We start from the raw sequence: 17,720 nt of genomic DNA on the forward strand, positions 1-17,720 counted from the left end.
CCATCCAGCCATCTCATCCTCTGTCGTCCCCTTCTCCTCCTGCCCCTAATCCCTCCCAGGATCAGAGTCTTTTCCAGTGAGTCAACGCTTCGCATGAGGAATCCCAGGGCTGATCTCCTTTAGAATGGACTGGTTGGATCTCCTTGCAGTCCAAGGGACTCTCAAGAGTCTTTTCCAACACCACAGTTCAAAAGCATCAATTCTTCGGTGCTCATCTTCCTTCACAGTCCAACTCTCACATCCATACATGACCACTGGAAAAACCATAGCCTTGACTAGATGGACCTTTGTTGGCAAAGTAATGTTTCTGCTTTTCAATATGCTATCTAGGTTGGTCATAACTTTCCTTCCAAGGAGTAAGCGTCTTTTAATTTCAGGGCTGCAATCACCATCTGCAGTGATTTTGGAGCCCAGAAAAATAAAGTCTCACACTGTTTCCACTGTTTCCCCATCTATTTCCCATGAAGTGATGGGACCAGATGCCATGATCTTCGTTTTCTGAATGTTGAGCTTTAAGCCAACTTTTTCACTCTCCTCTTTCACTTTTATCAAGAGGCTTTTTAGTTCCTCTTCACTTTCTGCACAAGGAGGGTGTCATCTGCATATCTGAGGTTACTGCTATTTCTCCTGGCAATCTTGATTCCAGCTTGTGCTTCTTCCAGCCCAGCGTTTCTCATGATGCATGTAAGTTAAATAAGCAGGGTGACAATATACAGCCTTGACGAACTCCTTTACCTATTTGGAACCAGTCTGTTGTTCCATGTCCAGTTCTAACTGTTGCTTCGTGACCTGCATACAAATTTCTCAAGAGGCAGATCAGGTGGTCTGGTATTCCCATCTCTTTCAGAATTTTCCCCAGTTTATTGTGATCCACACAGTCAAAGGCTTTGGCATAGTCAATAAAGCAGAAATAGATGTTTTTCTGGAACTCTCTTGCTTTTTCCATGATCCAGCAGATATTGACAATTTGATCTCTGGTTCCTCTGCCTTTTCTAAAACCAGCTTGAACATCAGGAAGTTCACAGTTCACGTATTGCTGAAGCCTGGCGTGGAGAATTTTGAGCATTACTTCACTAGTGTGTGAGATGAGTGCAATTGTGCGGTAGTTTGAGCATTCTTTGGCATTGCCTTCCTTTAGGATTGGAATGAAAACTGACCTTTTCCAGTCCTGTGGTCACTGCTGAGTTTTCCAAATTTGCTGACACACTGAGTGCAGCACTTTCACAGCATCATCTTTCAGGATTTGAAATAGCTCAACTGGAATGCCATCACCTCCACTAGCTTTGTTCGTAGGGATGCTTTCTAAGGCCCACTTGACTTCACATTCCAGGATCTCTGGCTCTAGGTGAGTGATCACACCATCGTGATTATCTGGGTCGTGAAGATCTTTTTTGTACAGTTCTTCTGTGTATTCTTGCCACCTCTCCTTAATATCTTCTGCTTCTGTTAGGTCCATACCATTTCTGTCCTTTATCCAGCCCATCTTTGCATGAAATGTTCTCTTGGTATCTCTGATTTTCTCGAAGAGATCTCTAGTCTTTTCAGAAGAAAGACTGTTGTTTTCCTCTATTTCTTTGCATTGATTGCTGAGGAAGGCTTTCTTATCTCTTCTTGCTATTCTTTGGAACTGCATTCAGATGCTTATATCTTTCCTTTTCTCCTTTGCTTTTCACTTCTCTTCTTTTCACAGCTATTTGTAAGGCCTCCCCAGACAGCCATTTTGCTTTTTTGCATTTCTTTTCCATGCGGATGGTCTCAATCCCTGTCTCCTGTACAATGTCATGAACCTCTGTCTATAGTTCATCAGGCACTCTATCTATCAGATCTAGCCCTTTAAATCTATTTCTCACTTCCACTGTATAATCATAAGGGATTTGATTTAGGTCATACCTGAATGGTCTAGTGGTTTTCCCTACTTTCTTCAATTTAAGTCTGAATTTGGCAATAAGGAGTTCATGATCTGAGCCACAGTCAGCTCCTGGTCTTGTTTTTGCTGACTGTATAGAGCTTCTCCATCTTTGGCTGCAAAGAATATAATCAGTCTGATTTTGGTGTTGACCATCTGGTGATGTCCATGTGTAGTCTTCTCTTGTGTTGTTGGAAGAGGGTGTTTGCTATGACCAGTGTGTTCTCTTGGCAAAACTCTATTAGCCTTTGCCCTGCTTCATTCCGTATTCCAAGGCCAAATTTGCCTGTTACCCCAGGTGTTTCTTGACTTCTTACTTTTGCATTCCAGTGCCCTGTAATGAAAAGGACATCTTTTTTGGGTGTTAATTCTAAAAGGTCTTGTAGGTCTTCATAGAACCGTTCAACTTCAGCTTCTTCAGCGTTCCGGGTTGGGGCACAGACTTGGAATACTGTGATACTGAATGGTTTGCCTTGGAAACAAACGAACAGAGATCATTCTGTCATTTTTGAGATTGCATCCAAGTACTGCATTTCGGACTCTTTTGTTGACCATGATGGCTATTCCATTTCTTCTAAGGGATTCCTGCCAGCAGTAGTAGATATAATGGTCATCTGAATTAAATTCACTCATTCCAGTCCATTTTAGTTTGCTGATTCCTAGAATGTCGACATTCACTCTTGCCATCTCCTGTTTGACCACTTCCAATTTGCTTTGATTCATGGACCTGACATTCCAGGTTCCTATGCAATACTGCTCTTTACAGCATCGGACCTTGCTTCTATCATCAGTCACATCCAGAACTGGGCATTGTTTTTGCTTTGGCTCCATCCCTTCATTCTTTCTGGAGTTATCTCTCCACTGATCTCCTGTAGCATATTGGGCACCTGCTGACCTGGGGAGTTCCTCTTTCAGTACCCTATCATTTTGCATGTTCAAACTACTGCACAACTGTGCTCATTGCACACACTAGCAAAGTAATGCTCAACATTCTCCAAGCCATGCTTCAACAGTATGTGAACCATGAACTTCCAGACTTTCAAGCTGGATTTAGAAAAGGCAGAAGAACCAGAGATCAAATTGCCAACATCTGTTGGATCGTCTATAAAGCAAGAGAGTTCCAGAAAAACATCTACTTCTGCTTTACTGACTACGCCAAAGCCTTTGACTGTGTGGATCACAATTAACTGTGGAAAATTCTGAAAGAGAAATTTCTCCTGAGAAATCTGTATGGAGGTCAAGAAACACCAGTTAGAACTGGACATGGAACAACAGACTGGTTCCAAACTGAGAAAAGAGTATGTTAAGGCTATATACTGTCACTCTGCTTATTTAACTTATAAACAGAGTACATCATGTGAAATGCTGGCCTGGATGAAGCACAAACTGGAATCAAGACTGCTGGGAGAAATATCAATAACCTCAGATACACAGATGACACCACCCTTATGGCAGAAAGTAAAGAGGAACTAAAGAGCCTCTTGATGAAAGTGAAAGAGGAGAATGAAAAAGTTGGCTTAAAACTCAACATTCAGAAAACTAAGACCATGGCATCTGGTCCCATTATTTCAGGGCAAAAAGATGGGGAAATAATGGAAATGGTGACAGATTTTATTGTTTTGGACTCCAAAATCACTGCAGATGGTGACGGCAGCCATGCAATTAAAAGACGCTTGCTCCTTGTAAGGCAAGTTATGACCAACCTAGATAGCATATTAAAAGGCAGAGATATTACTTAGCCAACAAAGGTCCATATAGTCAGAGCTATGGTTTTTCCAGTAGTCATGTATAGATATGAGAGTTGGACTATAAAGAAAGCTGAGTGCCAAAGAATTGATGCTTTTGAACTGTGGTATTGGAGAAGACTCCTGAGAGTCCCTTGGACAGCAAGGAGATCCAACCAGTCCACCCTAAAGGAAATGAGTACTGAATGTTCATTGGAAGGACTGACGCTGAAGCTGAAACTCCAATACTTTGGCTACCTGATGCAAAGAACTGACGGCAGAGGATGAGATATATGGCTGGATGGCATCACCAAGTCAATGGAAGCTCCAGGAGTTGGTGATGGACAGGGAACCCCAGCGTCCTGCACTCCATGGGGTCGCAAAGAGTTGGACACAACTGGGTGAGTGAACTCAACTGAACTTAATGTCTAAACAAAGCTGTTTTCCCAAGGAAACTGTACATTTTTTAAGACTTATTCCTAGGTACTTACTACTGTCAAATTTTACATTTCAAAACATTATAGTGTTGGGAGTTCCCTGGCTGTCCACTGTTTAGGACTTGTGTTTTTACTGCTGTGGGCTTGGTTCAATCCCTGGTGGGGAACTAACCTGACCAAAAAAAAAAAAAAATGTTATGGCTGACAGTAAAGATTTTATGCTTAATTTCTACATCTGACAACCTTAGCAAAAACACATTAATTCTAATATTGTATCTGCAGATTCAGTTACTATAATCATATATTCTGCAAATGACAATTATTTTTCTCTTTACAAAGCCTTTTCATTTTATTCAAATTTCTCTCATGTTATATAGCACTGGCTAGGATCATTAATACAACATTTAAGAGAAGTATCATTAGCAGAATTCCTTGTCTTTTTCCCAATCCTAGATGGAAAACTTTCAAATACTGAGTATAAATAGGAAGTCTGTCATCCTTTGAAGGTGGGGTGGGTTGTTTAATTCTCTTTGACTTCCCAGCATATTAAATCTTCTGATTCATATCTGTAAGTCAATATATAAATTTATTATAATGTTCCTGCATCTTTTGAGAAATTCTTATGATTTGTCTCTCTTATTTTAATCTTTCAATGTGGAAAATTATACTGTATGAGTTACTAATGCTCATCTTGCATTCTTGGGATAAAATCCAACTTGTTCATGATGTATCATCCTGCTTTATATTGCCAGATCTGGTTTGCTAGTATTTCAGGATTTATAAATCCATGTTCGTAAGTCTGATTGGCCTATAATTTTCCTTTTCTGCACGCTTGACAGGTTTTTTTTAACATCAAGATTAAGCTAGCACCATAAAATGGCATGGGGAGACCAGTCTTTTTCTATTCTGTACAGTTTTAAAAATTTAAAAACTACTTCTTCCTTGAATGCCTAGTATCATTCACCAAAAAAGTTGTGTTAGACTGGAATTTTCTTGTAAGACTTCTTTTTTATTTTTTTATTTTTTTTGATTAATCAATTGACTTAACAGTAATGAACTTCAGACTTTCTATATATCATTGAATCTTTCTGATAATATTTTTCTCATTATTTGTCCATTTTGTTTACAATTTCCTAACATGAGATTGATTCCTAATATCCTGTTATGATTATTCAATTTTTCTGATATTGGTTATTTATGTCTTGTCTCTTTATCTTTTTTTTTATGAACCTCTAAGAGGTTAATAATTTTATTAGTCTTTTTAAAGAAGCAACTTTTGAGATAACTTGACCCTTTAAATTGTATGTTTGTCATCTATTTCATCTACATCAGTTTCGATCTTTATTATTTCCTTCTATAATTCTTAGAATTTATTCACTTCATTTTATGGTTCCCAGATAGAAATTTATTTTCTAATGTATGTATTCAAGCCTATATACTCCAGCCATTTTCAGAAACATGGATGGACCTAGAGATTATCATCCTAAGTGAAGTAAGCCAGATAAAGAAAGACAAGGAATCTTAAAAAAAAGATACAAGTGAATTTATGTACAAAACAAAAACAGATCCACAGACATAGAGAACAAACTTACAGTTACAAAAGGGAAAGGAGGGAACAGAGAAGTTTCAGATTAACATATACACCACGTACAAAAAAGATAACTAACAAGGACCGACTGTGTTGCACAGAAACTGTACTCAGTATTTTGTAATAGCCTTTAAGAATCTGAAAAGGAATATACACATATAACTGAGCTCTACATCTGAAACTAACAACATTATAAATCATCTGTACTTCAATTAAAAAGAAAAGGCCAATATACTCCTCTTCTATGTTTTGCTTTTAGGTGTAGTAAACAAGTTTAAATATGCAGCATTTTCATAATCAATGAGTTCAAAAGTTTCTAATTTCTATTATATTATCTTTGTTACTTAAAGAGCTTGATAAAACACAAGAGATTAAAAAAGACACACTCCCCACACTCAAGAATTACACAATTCATAGAGAAGGTAACGTACTATATTCTTAATCCTAAAATGCCACTTATTTGCAGACCTGACATTGATCAAATAACTTCCCTTAGGGAGAAATACATAACTCTTTCACTTTAATTTTAAGACACTTTCCACCTCCAAACATGCTAAAATAATTAACAAATCACAAATAGCTAAATGAAACACAAGGCAGACAGAAGTACTAAAGAAAGGAGCAAGTTATGTGCCACAAGAATGACAAAAGCAAAAATGATTATTATTTTGTTCCTTTTTTTGCCATGCCGCATGGCAGGCAGGATTTTAGTTCCCCAACCAGGGGTCGAACCCATGCCCCCTGCATTGGAAACACTGAGTTTTAAATCACTGGACCACTAGGGAAGTCCCAAAAGGAATAATTATTCATGAACAAGCACTGGGAAAGATTCATAAAGGCTTCATGAAAAGGATCATATTAAAAGACGAAAAGGAAAGTTAATCACAAGTATAAAGCAAGGCTTTAAAAAGGAAAATGCAAAACTATATATCCCAATTTTGCTAAAAATTTATAAAAAGGTATTCTAAAGGAAAAATGTTGGCTAGGGCTAAAAGCATAAAAGGATGTTTGTGGAACAGTCTGTGGTCTAGCGTGTTAAAGTACAGAACCGGGAAACTGTTGATAAGTTTAAAAAGTAGTTTGGAGCTAGATTAATGGAAATGGGGCTTCTGTGGTGGCTCAGATGGTAAAGCATCTGCCTGCAACGCGGGAGACGCGGGTTCCATCCCTGGGTTGGGAAGATCCCCTGGAGAAGGAAATGGCAACCCATTCCAGTATTCTTGCTTGGAAAATTCCATGGACGGAGGAGCCTGGTAGGCTACAGTCCATGGGGTCGCAAAGAGTCAGACACGACTGAGCAACTTCACTAGCAACCAGAATAGTATAAACTAACCTGGAATTTTGAAAGGTAACCAAAAGAATAAAAAGAAATAAACTGAAGAGACTAAAGGCTTACAGAGTTAGTGGGAGGACATGGGAGAGGCTGAACAAGTATAGCAGAGATGAAGTGAACATGAGATAGAATAACCAAGAATTGGCAAGTCACTGAAAGTGGGCATAGAAAAAATTAAGACTTAAAGATGACTCTGAGGATGAAGTAAAAAATTTCTAGCTCAAGTAGAGAAGGAAGTTAATAGTGAAATAGGGTAAACAGTAAGATAAGCAAGTCTGGGAGAAGTGAGCTCATTTGGGGACATTTTCAGTTTAAGGAATAGCAGGAACATACACATGGTAATATTTTGTACAAAAGTAGTAATGTGTTACATGTTCAGAAAAGAATCCAAGATGCAGATGTAAACTCACTTGGTGTACTGGCACAGGAATAATAGGTGAAAAGTGAAACCAGTTAAGATTCTCCTACAGAAGGTATATAAAGCATCTCTATTTTTCCAATACAGAAACTGAGGCTCAAAGAGGAAAGCAAATTGGTCAAGGTCACACAATCAAGTGGTAGAGTAATAAGGCAGATCTGACTCCAAAAGCATCTAGTCACTAAACTAGACTGTCATTTACGTTTCACTGATATACCGAGGAAAGGGAGACCGACAAAAAGCAATGAGAAAGATGGGAAAGCCAGGAGAGTAAAATATCACACAAATGTAGGGGAGAGGAGTTTCAGAAAGTTAGACATACAACAAAGAATTAAGAATGAAGAAAAATAAGGATGGAGAGGAAGTCATACTCTGGCACTGAGTTATATAAACTACTGAAAAAGAATCATGGAGGCAGGGCTTAAAAAAGCAGTGTGAGATAGAATATAAATTCTCAAAGGGATCAATTGAGTAAGAGGGGAGCACAAGAGAGAAAGTTTTTTAGGATGAAGAGGCAGACTAGTATCATAGTGGTTATAGAAAAGGAGGTGGCAGAGGGAAAAAGACTGAAAATATAAGACTAAGAAACAATGGATGGCATATATAGTCATGCAGAAGGACTGAAAGTCTATAATCAACATAGTACAAGGAATAGGGATTTAATGGATGAGAAGTGAAACACAGAATGTGGAAAAGCTAAGAACTCTGTAAGATTTGAAGAAACAAAAACCAATTTTCCTAAGCAAGATCCTTTATTAGCACATAAAATTTTATAACTATGTAACTATCTGAATAAAGGAGAATTATTTCATCATAGTCCTGGTGAAGCACAGGATGAAGCACAGAAGACAGAGAAAAGCTTCATAGTGAGAGAATGATATAAACAATCAACACGTCACTTGGGAACAACAATATTAATTCTAGTAAAGCCCTTCTTATGAAAGTGATTTTTACATTTGTAGTCATAAAGGAACTAAATGTTGTGGCTCAGAAGATTAGGTAAAATGACCTGATTTCTTCCTAAAAGTTTTACCTGCTTTTAAACTTCTCATCACTCCAAAGATAATCAATTCTTTATAGACAAATATATGGTAAAATGTGGTTTTCTGTTAGGATTACCAACATAGAGTTCACTGGTGAACAAAACAAAACAAAAAAGCAAAAAAGAGCTTTCTTATAGAACGGAAGTGAACATAAAAATAAATTTTGAGAAGATCAAAGTTGATAAAATTAATAGCAAAATACCTTGATGTTTTTAAGTCAACAAGAACATGAGCTGAACATGAGGAACAGGAGCAAAGGCATTTATAGGAAGTAAATAATAGGACCAGCATCAAAAGTCTAAAAAAAATAAGCAACAGTAAAAGGGAGTAGCAAATATACACAGGCCAGAAGCATTCTCTAAATCACAGTCCTATTTAGAATCTAGTAAGGCAGGACTATGGTACTCTGTGACTCTTCAAGAAGGACCCAGAATAGTCGTAGCAGGGGCTTTCATAAACTCCCAGTTCAGTTCTTTTTAGCTTTGTTCCATCCCTCCATGTGCCTATCATTTCAGCTTCACAGTCCATTTCACAAAGGGCTGCTTTTGCCAGGTCTCTAATCTACAGCAGCTCTGGGACAGAAGCGTCCATGAAGCAAGGATATAGCTGGGGTAAAACAGGAAAATAATGAGAATAGCCCTCTTCTACTATCATTTGTATTTCATAGACAGTATTAACATCCTTTTTCATTAAGTAGGCTAACCAAGACAAAAAATTCTGACTTTAGAATTTCAGAGAGAACAGAATGTAATTGATACAGAATTCCTCAAAACAATATAAAGAAATACTTAGTAGCATCTTAAAAAACCCTCAATCATGTAAGTCGGGACCTTCTCCAATGCATTAAACACATCTCCTACATGATCTGAAGAAAAAATTTATCTACAGCACAATTAAATGAAACTGGAACATGTATTTCATTAATAAGTACAGTTGACTCTTGAACAGCACAGGTATTAGGGGCACTGACTCTCTGTGCAACTAAAAATCTGCATGTAACGTTACAGTCAACCCTACACACCCACTATTCTGCACCTGCAGGACTGAATCAACCACAGACTGTAGTGCTGTAGTACATCTTTATTGAAAAAGATTCAAGTACAAGTGGACCCACACAGTTTAAACCAGTGATTGTTCAAGGGTCAGCTGCACTCTACATAGTTAAAGCAGTACTCTTATACTAAAAGTGAAAAAACAGCATGCTTAAAAGTGGGTCTTTAGGAGTACAGAGATATGAAGGAATAGAATAGGAGGTGATGTATTATCTACAGACATTCAAATGTAACCTTTAAATCTCACTTTAAAAACATAACAAGTGCCACATTATTAGCTTAAGAAAAATACCTTCCATCTTTCACTACTATTAAAGTAGTAATTTTCACACAAATTAACTTCACAAAAAATGTATTTTGCTGGTCTTTTCTAAAAGTTGTACTGCAGCAACGGGCAGAAAATTTACTAAATACTGATGCCATTAGGTTTTAAATACCAATAGATTAAAATACTATAAATGTACTAAATAAGGCTGAACTAAGTCCTAAGTGGAAAATGTTAGCTGTACATTTCTCAACATTAACTAATTAAATGACTAACCTTGTAAGGCAGGAATGGCAAATAGGTTTTGTCTTACATGCTAACAAATGGTTTTATTTCTTAAAGCACTGCATTAAGAATTCTGGGCTATGCTCCATTAGAAAGACGCTATGATTCACACTATAAACAGACTAAGAAAGTTTTTGAGAATTCTAATGCACATTTGTCATCCCTGTCATTAAGTTTCACAAAAGATACTGCTTTCACCTATTGGCACCTGAGTTCTAAATAATTTATTGCAGTGTAGGATTTTAAGGCGTGTTGATTTTTCTCACTCCTCGGTATGACAATCTACTTTAGACCTTTTAAATCTATCCAAATTTCCACAATTAACCAACTATATACCTGGCATGCCGGTAGCAAGACCCTGACCAAAAGCCAAAGTTGGATTTGCTGCTGCAAGTGATTCAGCTTGCTGCCCTTGCTGGCCCTGATTGGGAGTAAGAGGGCGCTGACCTGCCCCAGCACGGAGAACCTACAAAGGACAAATGATTTCCTTAGAAACGATATTAGAAAATAACAAATTAATTTATCTTGGACAACTTTATATTGCAGATAGCCTTTGGGTATTCTTTGAACATATTTACATTCAAAGAAATGTCAGTTTACCATTAAAAAGTACAAATTTATGTAATTCAAGAACATAATCTATTAAGCAACATGGAGATTTTAGAAGGTCTTCACAAAAAATTATTTCTAGTATTTGTGCTTTTTAACTTACCAAAGTAGCATTAAAATGAGAGAGATATTTGGGGGGAAGGGCAAAATTTCAGATGAAGAAAAAAGTTTAAATTTTGTAATTTTCTAAGACTGAAAACTATAAATTAAATATAATGACTCAATTAGTCTCTTACAAGACTGTGATGCAGAGTGAAAACTTCAAATTTAACCAGGTTTTTAGGATTTAGAAGCTTTAATAAAGTGAGCAAAATGCTGCTTTTAACTGTAAAATCTTAGCGTGACAAAAGGAACAAAGATTTCATCAAAAAATGTGAAAACTTAAGAATGGTCAAACTTTACTACTTCATAATACACAGCTCTTCTTGCAGTGATAATACACAACCATGATACACATTAATTTCACAAAGGGAAAGACTTCAACAGTTCAGGACAAGGGGGATTCATCTCAAGTCCAACCATGGAAGCAAGCATCATGCCACAAGTACGGGTCATGTTTAGGCAATGTGATTTTTTTTATTTAGCAGAAGAAGACAGATTTTAAGAGTATTAAATGGTGCTATGGCATAATCTACAAGGACTGAGTCAAAGGACAGCTTTAACAGAACATCAACATAGTTTAAAAAGAAAATTCAACTGCCAAGTAACAAACACTGTACTTGTCATTAAGTTGCTTCTTTGGTATAAATATGATAAATGTGACAACCAGAATTCTGGCATTTTTATCAGAATTTCTTTTTGACATTTACTTACAAAAATAGCTTCAGGAAAGCAGAAACTGGGAAAAAAATCTTCAAGATAAACATTTTCTGTTTTAAGAAATTAAATCTAACCTTTACTGAAAATATTTCATCTTTCCTTGCTTAAAAACAAAGTACCCAGTAACCTCCTTTTTCTGGTCAGAAATATATTAAGTTAATATTTAAAACAGTAATTTAAATACCCAGAAGAAAATGAACTGACAATCACTTTAATAGAAATACTGTGAGTACACTTTAAGAAGTGAAGAAAAAATTAAAAACTGTTAAGACATTTCAAGACAGTTTCAAAAATGAAAATGTAGAAGTGGAATACAACTAAATATTCAAATTCATATAATTACAACTAGCGGGAAAAAAAAACCGTAATACTTGTGTATCAACTATATGATAGGTACTGTGCTAAACACACTGGGAAAATTAAACAGAGAAAAAACACAGAGCTTGAATGCAAGGGGCTCATACAACTTCAAAGACTGTTTAGGTATTATTTAATGAAGGCAAGCCTATACCTGTTGCTGTCCAGGCTGAGCTTGTGATGCTGCTTGTTGATTTGCGGTGTTGTTTGCCGCAGCTGCAGCTTGCTGCTGAAATAAATTGGCTGGATACACCCCCCACGGAACACCATAATACTGAGGTGGAACCACTGCCGGACCTAAACCCCACATCCCACCCCCCCAAAAAAATAAAAAAAAAAAGTCACTACATTTTATAGAATAAGGTTGGTCAGTTACTATTAGATCATAAAAAAGGAACAGTGTATAAGACTTAGAGTAGATGTTCTTACAATCCTATATCCACATGGAATTGCTTTCCCCTTTCCCAATTCTACTAGAGACAAAGTCTACCAAGGCATGAATTATTAAAAAAAGAAAGTATTCAGAGGTGACAGCAGTGGTATTAATGAAAAGATATGAAGCTAAACTCAAGAGGGACAAATGAACTGACAGGGTACTTAATCACCTTTTCAACATCTATTGAATACTAGTTTATGTACTTGACACTGGCAAATAGGAACATTAGACAACATAAAGACTTCCTATATTCAATTCATCACTCTTTTTAAAAAGGAATTTTTTTAACTGAAAACATTTTTGGCTTTTAATTTGTAAACTGTAACATAAAACTAGGGAACATTTTGGTACTAAGCTTGCTAGAAGTATATTTTATTTGTAAACAGAATTTTAAAATATTTTTCATATCTGAAACAAAATTAGTTACAATTCTCACAAAGCAATTGAAAATCACATAAAAATAAATGAAACGTCAGTGCTTATGTGATTAGGAAACTGGAACCAGTGAGTTAAGACAAGAACGAACTATATTATATAATCATAAAGGGACACAGGCCTAAGAAGGCAACTCAGGAAAAACAGAGGAAATTCTTGCTCTATCTACTTTATCCAAGATAAAATTTAATTTCTGGTCAGTATGTAGTATCACACAAAATAAGACCTACCATTAAATTAATAATTAACATGTCATGTTTCCTGGCTGATAAAACAAATATGTCCTAAATTCCATTGATATGATTTTAGTGTATCTGGTGGTGGTGATGGTGTAGTCACTAACTGGTGTCCGACTCTTGAGACCCCATGGACTGTAGCCTGCCAGGCTTCTCTGTCCATAGGATCTTCCCAACCCAGGAACTGAATCTGGGTCTTCTGCATTGGAGGCAGATTCTTTACCAACTAAGCTACGAGGGAAGCATTACATATTAGTGTATCTAACATGTATTTTAGAAAGTCAAACTCTTGGTTTCACTTTGTTTTAGAAGAAAATGAAGTCCAATGTAATTGAACCACTAACATGAAAAGCTTCAAAAAAAAAAAAATAATAATTCTAAAGACAGTTTAAGCAAAATCTATAATAAAGACTCTTAAAACATAAGAAAAGGATTTATGAAGAAAGGATACACTGTCACAACAGAACAAAAGAATCAGACATCCAGCTAGAATTTCTCTGTCCAGAAGTAGCCAGAAGTTACCTGTGGCTAAACAGTTGAAAGTTGAATAGCCTGAACTGAGATGTGTTCTAAGTATGTAATACATACTTACTATGGGGATTTTGAAGACTTAGCACTAAAAAAAAAGTACCTATCAATAAAAACTATCAATAATCAATAGTTAAATCAAACAGATCACTGAAATTAAGTTCATGTTTTTTACTTTTATAATATGGTTACTAGGGGGGGAAAAAAAAGCTTAAGTTACAATCTGGCTCCCATTCTATTTCTACTGGACAGTACTGATCTCAGAAATTCTAAGTAAGTCCAGAATGCCAAGAATCCTTATCTTGAAACTAATGATCATTTAAAGTTGCTTCTTTCAGGTTCCATAGATTCACAGATTAATGATTCTCTGTATTTAAGATATACCAGCACTTTACATATTAACATCCAGTTAAATGGTACTAGGAAAGCTCACATCCTTATGGAATCACAGGCAGATCTACACCAGAAGAACTCATTGTGACAGGTTAGTGTCAGTTGGCTAACTAAGGGATCCAGCAAGAATTTGAAATTAACATTTTTTCCCACATCTTAAAATTCTTGTGTATTAAAAAAAAAAAAAAGGTCCACAGATACCTAAGAAACCCACAAATGCCTAAGAAAAAAATACCTGTTCTGCAGGCATGATAATAAATAACTACCAGAAGCGGATTTAACATTAATTGATCAGTGGTAATTCAGTGAGTTTATCACTGACAGCTTCAAGTTACGAAAAGTTAGTCAATCAGCAGCCTCAAACAAGGAAACAGAAACACACTTCCACAGTTGATATATCTCCCTGCTCCTGTCTTGGTAACCAACATAAATCATGCTTAAGACTAATTCATTCCTGTCTCTATAACTGACTCAATGTAAAACAACTTCTCCCTCTAAACCCTAGACAACAAATCACTTTATTCAATAATATTGTGCCAAACCAGTACACAAGTCTTCCTTACTTAAATGGGAAATACAATTTGGTTTAAAAAAAAAAAAAATTTTTTTTTTTTTAGCTTTAGTGCAATACAATTGACACATGACACTGTATACTTTTGCTTTTTAGTCCAGATTTTGAGTGGTAGTTATCAGGCTTTGACATTTACTAATATATTCTTTCCAACTCAATCCCACCTTTTCATCCCTCAGCTTGCCTGTTTATTCTATTACTGCTAATTAAACTTTACTTTTTAGATACTCATTCACTCAAGACTGAACCTCTTTACCTTGTCCTATTCCTGACATGGGTGTTTACTATTCCTGATCTGGGGGCAGGTGCGATAGAGGCTCCTGTGAGTGTCCATCTTATTTTCTGAGAAGTAACTTTATTTGCATTGTCTCTGTGGGTAAATGGGATCAATTACAAGAATAAAGATTTGCTAATGCAAGATTTTTCAAACTATAAAACTAAAATGTAAACCAACTATGCACAGGAGGAAAAGAGTTATTAGACTTAGGTTTTCTCCTGTAGCATTATAGTTGAAAAATAAACTAACTCTGGAAACTTCATTTCACTCTGGATATATGTTTCAGTTTTCCCTAGGAACTTCAAATTGCCCCAAAAGACAAAAGTAAAGCTTACCCCAAAATTAAAACTAAATCCAGAACAAGAAAACAAGTATGAACAGTAAGTTACCTGCTAATGTAGCTGCTGCAGCCAATCCTGCTGCAGTATACGGATCAGTCCCTGGAGGAGCAGCACTAATAATATATGGATTTGGCACAAATGCAGCTGGAGCAAGGCCTGCTGAAAATACACCAGCTGTATTTGAAAGAGAGAGAAATAATAAAAACATAAGCATGACTTTCTTCATTAGGAAAAAATTTCTATTCTGAAATTGGAGTTGGGGAGGACAGAGTATATGATAATTCTAACGCTTATTACCTAAGTGACCTTGAGCATGTAACACAACCTGTTGCTGGGGTTCTTCATGTATGAAACAGGTATATAACCAGTAATTTCTGTTCAAATTAAATATAAATGATTGTATACTACTAGCACATAACAGGAACACAATAAATGTTTACAGCTAGAACTACTATTGTTCAATAGTGGTTTTTCATTTAATCTTTATTAAGTCAACTATGAGCTAGGGGTTCAAAACTGAGGAGGACAGATATGATCTGCCCTCACAAATCACAATCTAGTCAGAAAAACAAGTAGAATACAGTGTAAGTGCGATGAGCACAGAGAAACAGGATATCAAAGAAGCTTTTGGTAGGATGGTATGGAGTTGTGGTAAGATAAAACTGGAGCCATAATCAAAATGGAGACTCATGAAGAGCTTCCTGGGTCAAGTTAAGCAGTTGGGACTTTACTCTGAAAGTAAAAGGAAAACAGTGAGTTTTAAGCAGGAGAATAAACCCACTTTTGAGTCTAATATATGCCAAAATAGACTTGGTAAAGGAGGCTAAGGAAGATTTATGCTAGAATTTCCTCTTCTGGAAAGTAAATGTGAAAAGTACAAGGTAGGAAATAGCTAAAGAGAATATGTTTAAAGTTAAAGGAGCTCAAAAATGTTGAAGTTGAAAAAGATGGTGGGGGATGGATATAGACATAAAAAGCAAGTGGACATAAAATAACTTTTATGCTTACTATATTATAGAGATTTTCATGTTTCTGGACTGTGATGCACAATGTAAATATTATTTCTCATGGACCTAGCATCCACACACGCAAATGCCACAAACAAAAATCTCAAAAAAATGTTTACCCTTATGGAATTTTAAGAAATAATGGCCACAACCTACAATAGTGATTTCATGCCCAGGCCATTTGAATAAAACAGAGGGTTCAATTAAATCCTTGCACTATTTAAAAGATCATTTGTTCAAAGCTGCATTCTTAGCTATGCCCTAGATCAAAGGCTTTCGAGATTTCCCTCTAGTGCCTCTACTGTGATTCAGCTCAGTTCAGTTTAGTCGCTCAGTTATGTCCGACTCTTTGTAACCCCATGAACCACAGCACACCAGGCCTCCTTGTCCACCACCAACTCCCAGAGTCCACCCAAACCCACGGCCAGAGTCGGTGATGCCATCCAACCATCTCATCCTCTGTCATCCCCTTCTCCTGCCCTCATTCTTTCCCAGCATCAGGGTCTTTCAAATGAGTCAGCTCTTTGCATCAGGTGGCCAAAGTATTGGAGTTTCAGCTTCAACATCAGTCCTTCCAATGAACACCCAGGACTGATCTCCTTTAGGATGGACTGGTTGGATCTCCTTGCAGTCCAAGGGACTCTCAGGAGTCTTCTCCAACACCACAGTTCAAAACCATCAATTCTTCAGCGTTCAGCCGCCTTCACAGTCCAACTCTCACATCCATACATGACCACAGGAAAAACCATAGCCTTAGACTAGACGAACCTTTGTTGGCAAAGTAATGTCTCTGCTTTTGAATATGCTATCTATATTGGTCATAACTTTCCCTCCAAGGAGTAAGCGTCTTTTAATTTCATGGCTCCAGTCACCGTCTGCAGTGATTTTGGAGCCCCAAAAAATAAAGTCTCACACTGTTTCCCCATCTATTTCCCATGAAGTGATGGGACCAGATGCCATGATCTTTGTTTTCTGAATGTTGAACTTTAAGCCAACTTTTTCACTCTCCACTTTCACTTTCATCAAGAGGCTTTTATGGTACTTTAATATGCTTTTCTCACTTGCCAGTTAAACACAGATCCCTTTCCATGTCAAGGGATACCTATTTATTATTTTTTTGGTGGTGTGTGTAGCGGGGTGCTGCATGTCACCTGGCTTGCAGGATCGTTTCCCACAACCAGGGATTGAACTCTGGCCCTTGGCAGTGAAAGCGTGCCTCCTAACCACTAGACTGCAGGGCAATTTTCTAGTAATATTTATAGCTACAGAGTTCTGGATCCCACTACATAAAAGGAACATGATTTAACTAGTCTACTACAGATATACAGATGATTCACTTTTTGCTATTAATAATGCTATTATTAAGTATACTACATTACCATATCCTTATGAAAATTCACTTAAATGGACAAACATATATATTTAATCTCCATCCGCCTCTCCAGATTACCCTCCAGGAAAGTTTTACCAATTTACACTACTGCCATGAATATACAAGAATACCACCTACACTCAGATGAAATAAGGTATTCTCGAATTTTTTAAAAGTTGACAATGTCAGAAGTAAAGTATTAAAACCAGTTGGTTTTAATCTATGGTTCTTTGGCTATCAAAGAGACAAACTATATCAAATCTTGTATACTTTTATTTTTTCATTAAA

General features: G+C 36.6%; 1 protein-coding gene across 1 annotated transcript in view; it reads right to left on the bottom strand.

The window, feature by feature from the left end:
• The window catches only part of PUM2 (pumilio RNA binding family member 2), a 115,898-nt gene that overhangs the window by 40,328 nt on the left and 57,850 nt on the right, over positions 1 to 17,720 (bottom strand). The window contains 3 exon segments of the mRNA XM_070379166.1: positions 10,388 to 10,517; positions 11,991 to 12,133; positions 15,102 to 15,227. Coding sequence (XP_070235267.1) covers positions 10,388 to 10,517; positions 11,991 to 12,133; positions 15,102 to 15,227 — 399 coding nt within the window.

Source organism: Bos mutus, chromosome 11 (genome assembly GCF_027580195.1).
Source record: "Bos mutus isolate GX-2022 chromosome 11, NWIPB_WYAK_1.1, whole genome shotgun sequence".
Lineage (NCBI taxonomy): Eukaryota > Metazoa > Chordata > Mammalia > Artiodactyla > Bovidae > Bos > Bos mutus.